General features: G+C 34.3%; 1 protein-coding gene across 1 annotated transcript; it reads right to left on the bottom strand.

Annotated features, from left to right (window-relative positions):
• Positions 1–1,791: 1,791 nt before the first annotated feature.
• On the bottom strand, positions 1,792–9,281 carry LOC133516984 (uncharacterized). Its single transcript, XM_061850083.1, has 8 exons — positions 8,794–9,281; positions 5,542–5,715; positions 4,720–5,045; positions 4,137–4,311; positions 3,477–3,572; positions 3,296–3,394; positions 2,571–2,782; positions 1,792–2,338 (listed from the first exon to the last, which is right to left on the bottom strand). The coding sequence occupies exons 1-8, from the start codon at positions 8,947–8,949 to the stop codon at positions 2,107–2,109; spliced, it is 1,470 nt and encodes a 489-aa protein (XP_061706067.1). The 5' UTR covers positions 8,950–9,281; the 3' UTR covers positions 1,792–2,106.
• Positions 9,282–9,674: the final 393 nt, after the last annotated feature.

The raw sequence follows: 9,674 nt of genomic DNA, 5'->3' as shown, positions 1-9,674 counted from the left end.
ATTATGTATGTATATTATCGACTTACTAGTCGAAGCTTTAGTACAAGCTTTGCTTAGTTTGGGGCTAGGTCAATCTGTGTAAGATTGTCCCCAAATATTTATTTATTTATTTGCAAAGGTAGACTCCAAGCAAAACCTAAATTTCTCTTGATAGAAAAAAAATAAAATGTCTAATTTTGGATCTATTTTCAATTATGTGTATATCGTTACCCTGCATACCACAATAGTATTCGGTCCTCCTAAATCAAAACCTAGTAACGAACAAAATTTTCAAAATTCGTTTTTGTATCATATTTGGACCGACCGACCTACTCGTAGTCCTCACCCGATTACAAAGATACCTGCTCCAAAATCGGCATAAATACCAGAGATTTCTATACCTCCAAACCTAGTAAGGAGCATGTCTACTGACGGTTTACCATTGTAAAACTCAGCATATCACAAATGCCATATCAAAACCTAGTAAGAGACTGAGACATACTAGGTTTCAGCGTGGTCATCCAGCAAGCAGGCAAGGCCTTTACTAGGTTTTTGAACTGGGTATCAATGCGCGGCAGACGCACGGGGCACTGCGTCTGCCCCATATCAAGCTAGTAAGGGCTTCAGACCAAATGTTAAACAAGAGCGTAATATACTATAATTTATAGTATGATACTGATCTCACTTTGATGGTAAATACCTAGTGGGTTTTTTTTTAGTTGTTACCAGTATTAAAGAGTGAGAAATAAATCTCAGTCGTTACCTCTGGTAACAACTTGTTTATAATATATTATAAAATATGAACATTCATACATACAATAGTTAGCAATTTATTTAATTAAAAACCCCAAACATAAAAACAAGCTCGTATGCAACATCGGTCGCAATCGATTAAAAGATTTGCCCTACATCGACAAGTACAAACATTATAGGTTACCCCATCACTACGTTCTCGAGTCAGACGTAACGTCGCGGGACCAGAGGGCCTACCGCGAACCACGTTCGACGTGTTGCCTCTCTATCGCACTTGTAAATTCGTACGTAAGTGTGACAGGGAGGCAACACGTCGAACGTGGTTCGCGGTAGGCCCTCAGTTCTGACGGCCGGCCGGCCGCGTACCCCCAGCCCTGGTCGTTTGTTATGCACTTAGCATGCTTATCTTTTGTTATGATAACCCACAACTAATAATCCTGTCTATTCGTATACGTTATAAATGTTATAATTATAAAATATATCTGAGCGCATATAGCTCACTAAACTATATTACTTTATTGTTATTATTGTCTAGGATGAAAATTTACCCTGGATTAAGTAATTACATTGTAATAAATTGTGTTAAATAAATAACTCATAAAAAAAAGTAATTAACCCATCCATGTAGATTTTATAATTTAAAATAAATAAATAATGAGGCTGACACGTTATATGTTTTTACGTTCTCCTGTAAAATTTCGTATGAAGCTCTTACTAGGTTTTGATATGGGACAGCCGAATTGTAGTATAAAATAGCTACCTAGTAGTGATATACCTGATAAGCAGAATTTTAGACAGAAGGATACATTTTCAGAGTTATTGAAATAAATCATTAAAACCCGTGCCAAAGCCACAATAACGAAGAGCCATATATTTTGTTCCCTTCTAATTTCCTGTCAGCAGGACCCAGTCTGAAGAGGTGGTGCCGATCAAGCGTTAAGCTGTTTTTAAGAAAAAGGGGAAATACACACGGAATAACATATCGAGCAACTTCTAAGAAACGAAGTGTTCAGCGAGAAAAAATGAGCATCAGCAACGCCATTTTGTCATAATGAAAAACAAGGATCTTCCCTCATTTATTAAGTAACTTTTGATTGCATGGCCGCACGATTGAAAACGTCCCAGCCCATCCTAGAGCGTGTCGTTCCTGACAAACTTGTGCCCTATGGTATACTAGCTGTCCTTGCCTGGTTATGGTACCTACGTGCATGTTCATGTTTATAAGGTGACTCAGGTGATACTGTTTTTTTTGCCAAGATTTCTTTCTCTACTTGTTCAAAACATTGTTCGAATAACTTGCACGTTATAAAATGTAAGTATAAAAGATTTGTAGTTATTATAATTTTAATGCAAAATTACGAACAAACGATGGCATTAATCGTTCATAATTTCTTGCAGTACTTCTTTCAGTTCAAGAGTAAATTCCGAAACAGGCAGAGCTAAGTCCTGAGTAGAAGTTACACTACTTCCTTCTTTAGCGAGTACATAATCCGATGGTATCACAAAAGCTTGCTTTTTGTCTCCTGGAGTCTCCAACGACTTCAAGTACTTAGCCATTGGAAGATGTGGCCGCTTCTGAAGCCACGCGTGGAATGATTTTGTGGACCTGTACAATACGTGTCGGTTAAGAGCGAGTTTTGAAATTGACTTAACGTGTGGGTTAAATTAATCTCAAAAATGGATTTGGCAGGTTTACACTCTTAGAAAACGCGATTAATTAATAATATCTTAAATTTTAAAGAATCTACTGGCATCAGTAAATTCCAACAAAATCGTTTGTCCGAACAGAGGGTCAAATATTAAAGTTTAAATTATCTATTGTGAAAAGCTAAACTTACGTCAGATGGGAAATTTCGTCCCAGACGGCAGACATAGTCTTAAGATCTTCAGGTATTACAAGAGAATGCCATATCTTTTTGGTATCATTATTAGGAGGAATATGCTTCATCCTCTGCGGAAGACATGTGCCGAAGGCTTCTTTATGTGCGGGGCTAGTTTCCGCGTGAATGTCGTATGCGATTTGCCTCTTAAGCACACTCGAGCATGAGGCCTACGAGTAAAGACAAATGTAATTAATCAAGAAATTATGGGTATGCATTTTTTATTCCATTTGGTCAAATCCAGGCTATCGACGCGTAGTTGGTCTATTTCTCAAAATGTAGCTACCTACTTACATACAAAATTGTGTGTTGTAATTGATTGTACAAAAATAATTATAACTTTTGTGTAATTTAACTTTAAAAAAAAAAACAATATATCAATGATTATGCGTTAAAACGCATATGCAAAATTACCTAAAAAACTTAGAACTCCAAAAGCAATTATTACGTTTTTCGAGACGAAACAATATATGTACATATTTAAAACTCTCTATTGTTCACGAAAAGGTCTAAATACAAATTTAAATACGTATAATGTGTAGTGCATTGGGTCACGAGTTAAGCTAAGAAAAATTAAATAACTCCCTCTAGCTTATGAGCTTATGACATTCCACGCAGTCATCAAATAAAATTTAAGTGTGGAGCGATAGGTATTAAAGAACATATTAAACCATTATGTTTACCTTAGGTACGCCAACAAATTTCGCAATACTCGGCAATACACAAGGTAGTATTTTTGGGTCTAGTACAAGTGCTCTTGAGGCGTGTTCATCGAACAAGACCTGTAGGACGAAATCATAGGTATTAAATTACTTGTTGCGTATAATTTCTTAAAGTTAATAGTAAAATAATGTGACCATTTACTTGGAATAAGTCTTCAATGTCTTCAGGGCGCTTGATTTCGCTCTTAAACTCCACATTGCCTAAACTTACCCACCAGTCATAAAAATCTTTTGAAATCTGAAAACAGCAAAACAGGTATATTTCATTTGTATTTTAGGTGTTATTAATAGATTTTTGGAGGCTTTGATTTTGTTTTTTGTGTCTCGAGGTCTGTCTGTTCATAATTCAATCATGAAAGTTATATTCGGTTCTCTTCCCGAAGTTTCCGATTTCCGACGAGCTAAGATTTAGAATTCCTACCTTTGTAACTTCGGTACTTGCAAGAAAATACAATAATAATAAATAATAATAAATATTATAGGACATTATTACACAAATTGACAAAGTCCCACAGTAAAGCTCAATAAGGCTTGTGTTGAGGGTACTTAGACAACGATATATATAATGTATAAATATTTCTAAATACTTAAATACATAGAAAACACCAAGGAACAAAATATCCATGCTCATCACACGAATAAATGCCCTTACCAGGATTTGAACCCGGGACCATCAGCTTCGTAGGCAGGGTCACTACCCACACTAGGCCAAACCGGTCGTCAAAAGATATATGATTATGTCAGATATCACCAAATGTTTTTTTTTTTTTATATTTGCTCTCTCTGTTAGTTGCGAGCTTACCTGTTTAGTTAATATCTCAGCTTTTTTGCTGAATTCATCGGAAGCCGATACTTCAAAGGCTTTCTGCTTATACTTTGAATTCCACTTGATCATATCGGTTTCTGATTCGTTGCAGTACAGCATTTCAAAGTGGGGGTTTTTCGCAGTCAGTCCAAATAGTGATTTCCCGACGTTTCTAAAAAATTAATTGGACAGATTGAGCCGTTTTACCTACAGACAGTATACTAATCAAACCACACAAACCAAACCAAGCAATCTTGAGCATTACGAGTGTTTTATCGCACGAGGGTTAAACAAGCATTGCTCCCCGGAGTGAATACTATACTAACTGTAAAATACTACAAATCAAATCCAAATGAATGTTATCGAATATTTTCATTCAAAACATCACTTACAAACAAATTCTAGAGCCAAAATGAGAAAACAACTCAAAATTTGTGGATACAATGAAACTCTTTTCATCTTTCTTCGGCATAAACTGATGAGAAGGTGCATTTACGAGCTGGTGTGGTGAAAAGTTAATTTATGTACTTGAGAATTAAACTAATATTACCAGAAATAAGTTTAATTATAAATAAAATACCTGTAATTCTTACTATCTTGAACAATTAAATCATCATCGGTACAAGCTGGGGAATCGACCGACAATGGTACATTTGAAAACCTTTTTGAATATCTTATAGATGATTTCCTTATAAGAGATTTATTTGTAGACAATCTTGAGATATTCATTTTGGATGTAAAAGGTCTTGACGAAGTGGATTTAGATTTTGTCATAGACTTGTATCGTGAAGGTTGGTTTTCTAATGCTTCTGATGACGTACCCCAGTCAGATTCTTCTTCCTCAACAGACTGTTCTTCCACTGAAGGTGCATAGTCACTTACCGAATATCTCGACTCTTTTCTTGGCTACAAAACGTTAGATTTTAAATCATTTGGCAAGAAAAGGCTAATGTTTCTTACAGCCATACTTTAATGGTTATCAAAATTGCAATAAAATGACAGGCGCCGCTACTGTTCGTACACGTAGCCAATATACTAATCGTGATTTATGAATAATTTTCTCATAAAGGTACCTCCATTTTGTTTCTACTTGTTCACATGTCAGCATCATTATACTTTACATTTAGTTATTTAACCTTTATTGCACAAAAGAAGACCATACAGTACAAAAGGAGGACTTAAAGTCATGATGATTTGACCTCTTTTCTTACTTTATCAGTCAAAATAACTCAACTTCCGTTAAATACGAGTAGATGGCGCTGAATATTGAAGGACCGCGCTTTTAGAAGTAGCTTGTTTTATTCATCCATGGTAATGGTTGTGTATTGTATTAATATGTAATAATGACATAATTGTGACAAGTAAGGTAAACAAGGTATACACTGTGAGTATTTGAACGTACAAGTTGTTCGTATGATCCCATTGCGTAGAATAATTCCGACGCCTGAAGAGAACTAGTATCCGGCTGTGGTTCGTAGTATTTATCGTCAGGGGGGAGCTTAAACATCTGTGCTAGTCTGCCAAAGATAGCGGGCCCGACCAGCTCTTGAACAGTGTCACGTTGGCTCTCCCAGAACTGCAATATTCCATAACATTAAAAAAATGGCATTTTGCCACGGCTAACTTAGAGAGCCTGGGGTCCGAAATGATATTTTGTAATTACCTATAGATACATATTTCAAGAAACATATTATATGTAGAACGAGGCTTCGAACTCGCAAAAGGTTGCAATCAATCAATCAATATAATTTATTGCAAGATCATAGTTAAATTACATAAGGAGATAACATTTTTTTTAAATGTCTTATGTTCTACCAGTGAAGGCATGCAATATTTAACAATAATTATTTACAAGTACAATAACAAAAGTAACAAATTAACAATTCAATGTAGACACCATATAAATGTCAAGATCTTACACAAAAATAATTTTCTTGGTCATAACAATGGGTAACAACTTTATAGTAATATTTAAAAGTCAGAGTAATTAATGTTAGTTTTTTATAGTTAATTGAGATCTTGTCAATTAGATATTTGGTACATTTGCTAAATAGTAATTTACTGAGCAAAAACATTGTCACTACGCCAACTGGTAAAGGCCCTCCTGATTGTTCTAAGTAGAAGGCTAAGGTGAAGTATATAGAAGGCGTTTTACTGTGCCATACGTTTTGTGGTCACTGAATTGTCAAACGTCAACTTGACAACCAGAGTTTGTGCACAATGTACAGAGTGTGTACACATCTGTCAAATTAATAGCTTCTCTTAGCCTTTACACATATTTCACAATCAATGGATCTTTATTATTATTATTATTATTATCAAAGTGGTACCTTTGGACTGATAATACTACGGACGTAGTTTTGGTAATACACAACTAGGATTCTCATCCACCAATCTGCCGTCAGTCAGATCGAGACGTCATTAGAGTGAATTGTAGAACGAAAAAAAGAAAATATGCAGGCATGCGTGGTTAAATGTTAAAAAAATGATTCCAATCGGAAGAAAAAAAGAGGCGGAATAACTGTTCACAGGCAAGTTAATAGTTTATTACGTTATCATGCGTAAAATCACGATATTTCATGCAAAAAAGGAGTGTGACCAGTAAGTTAAATAGGGTAATTTCCCGAAAATTAGGGTAAGTGATGCCCTCCTTACTAAATCATGACGTATATTGAGACTAATTAGGTAAATGGCTGAATTATTGTTTGTGCATTTCAAAAAACGTAGATACGGTAATTTCCCGCGAATAAGGAGATTAAAGACGCTTTAATGACTAATGTTTCCTATATTGACTATGTTTGCATTTATACTTATAAAGTTAATCTTAATTGTGAATTGATGTACAGTACCTACTTAATAAGCAAAAAAATGCTTATACGTAGTTCCATAAAATGTTTTGCTATTGTGTAAGTAACGGTTGATGAACGGTTGACCAGGCATTAAACTATTATAAGTACAATGTAGTCCAGCGGTTGCCATTTCTATAAATCCTTCAGGAATTGCGACATTATCCCTTATTCTACTTTTAGAGTCAAAGAGTGGAAAGATAAAATAACACCAAACAATATAGCAAAAGGAATGCTTAAACAATTAAATTATTTTAACTAATGCATGTTATTTCATTTAGTGCAAATGGAGCAGCCTGTATCGAGTAAGCGGGGACCGGTTCTTGTTTTGCTCGGCCGGCCGGTATGATAACAGACGCGCTCAGTTTGTGATATTTGCAATCACAATGTCATTTACGAATTAGATGTGTATGTGTACTGCATTGTATAGCTAATTATTAAATACTGCGGAATGGAGTATCGAGACAAACCATTGTGGTTTAACGATACTTTTTGATCAAATATTCTGTAATTGTGATTTATCTGTAATAAATAAATAAAAAATAGAGGGAGGCGGATTACCAAAAGAAACTAACCTATTTCCACCCAAGAAGAAGGTTGTATGTGCTGGCCGCGTAGCCAACGGTACAATCGTTCACGCTCCGTAGCGTATCGTAGCTATCTCTCTCTCTATCACTCTTCCATATTAGTGCGACTCTGCGTTTCGTTCGCCACGGAGCGTGAACGATATGCACGTTGGCTACGCGGCCTGATGTGGTTTTTATGTATGTTCACTGTATATAGGGATAGCTTTTGTATTGTCAGCATTCCGTGCGCCTACGGAAACTCTAACACATGGCTCGCTTTTTAGTTGTCCCGGTCGTGAAAATAGCAATAGACGTTCCTAACTAAGTACCTCTGCTTTCTTATTTCATCATTAGGTATCGCATCTTTTTCGAACATTGTTTATCACTTTTCTGGTTAAAGACATTTATTTACTCGAAAGAAATTTTACATTTCACTTAACGAGGAGGTAGTTTTAAAATACAGAACAAAAACAGGTATTATAATTCACTCACTTTTATCACTTTTCCGATTCTGTGACATTATTTTTTGTTAAAAACCATGTTTCAAGTTAAAAAAAATTAAAAAGTTAAATTTAAAAATAAACCCGACCAAATATGATTTCGTTCAGATGGTAAATATTATTATATTACAGTACATATGGTGCTACTTTCCCGTTAATAAGCATTTTCCGTGCCTATGTCAAAAATCTAAAATACTATATGTGCTGTAAAACGCTGTATAATACACGTGCGAATAGGTGATTCGCAACGTGTTAATTTATCACCCTCGTTGCGAATTTCCTACTTTCCGCACTTAACTATTAAATAATGTTTGCACAGAGTAATTACGAAACATACGCATCAAACCTATAAAATCAGATGCATATTTATTGTCGAACATAAAACAGTGCTGTTTTTTATTTTCAAATAATTATTTCACCATCGGGGAGATTTTGTGTTAAGTACATGGTATCACTCGCCTACACGCACCCTTTCAACCGTCCGCCATTGCGTGTCACAGTTTGTCATAAGTCAAATTCTCTCTGTCAATATCTTAACTCTATGGTGGTACCCCTTTCCCAAAGTGGCAGTCGGAATGTTTCGATAACTATTAGTTACTATAATTATTTTTTGTCTCCAATATTTTGTACACTTGGATATAACTATATTTTTTCTTACTAAGTATAAAAGAAAATTAGGATGTATAATAGTTTCTAATTTTCCCTCACTGTCCCATTTGGATTTAACACTCTGTATATTTACTTTATCATCCTTGTAGGACAGTTCCAGATCTCGGATGACCTTCTTCCAGTGCGCTTTGACGGAGGCCTCATTTTGTTCATAGCGGGACGGGTTTATAACCCGCAAATCTTTGTGCTTGTCCCATTTTTTCACAAGAGGCTTTTTACCACAAGGCATCTTGAAAAAACTCTCAATAGATACGTCAAATTCTTTAATTACTTTTACGATTTCAAAAAGTCATGAAAACCTTACAATACTATATTTTCGGATCCAAATTAAAGATAAATAAATAATATATCAATAGAAACGCAATTGACATTGTCAAAGAATAATATTTTTATTTCTTTTTTCTCATGATTCCATAGACTAAAAAGAAAATAAGAAGAAAGCAAATCTATGAAAAATACTGTGTATAGTATTTATTTGATTTTACAAACTTTTATTTTGTCCAAGTTAAATCTTGTAAGAGATGCAAGACCCACTTCCCATTACGAGTATTCAATTGAGCTGATACTCATACTCATACTCATTTATTCATAAAGTTAGTTTACATGTCAAAATAAAACTAGATTAAAGTTAAAACTAACTTAAAAATAAAATTACAATAAAAATTAAAACAAAGCCTATTTACATTTAAAATTAAGATCAGAAATTAGACTCAGTATCAAAATATACATTAAAATCAATTAGTAACAGGATAATCAATAAGTAAAATTAAAAACAAAGCCAATTTATATGTCAAAAAAATAAATAAAGTAATATAAAATTAGAATTACAATTATAATAAATTAAAATTGGGATAAGAAATTCAAATAACATTAGAATCAAAAATATAAATAAAAATAAAAAATAAAAATAAAATTTAATTTTAAAAATAGGTGAAACATACATTATACATTAAG

The sequence above is a fragment of the Cydia pomonella genome, chromosome 4, assembly GCF_033807575.1.
Source record: "Cydia pomonella isolate Wapato2018A chromosome 4, ilCydPomo1, whole genome shotgun sequence".
NCBI classification, from domain to species: Eukaryota; Metazoa; Arthropoda; class Insecta; order Lepidoptera; family Tortricidae; genus Cydia; species Cydia pomonella.
This window is presented reverse-complemented; position numbering and strand designations above follow the sequence as displayed.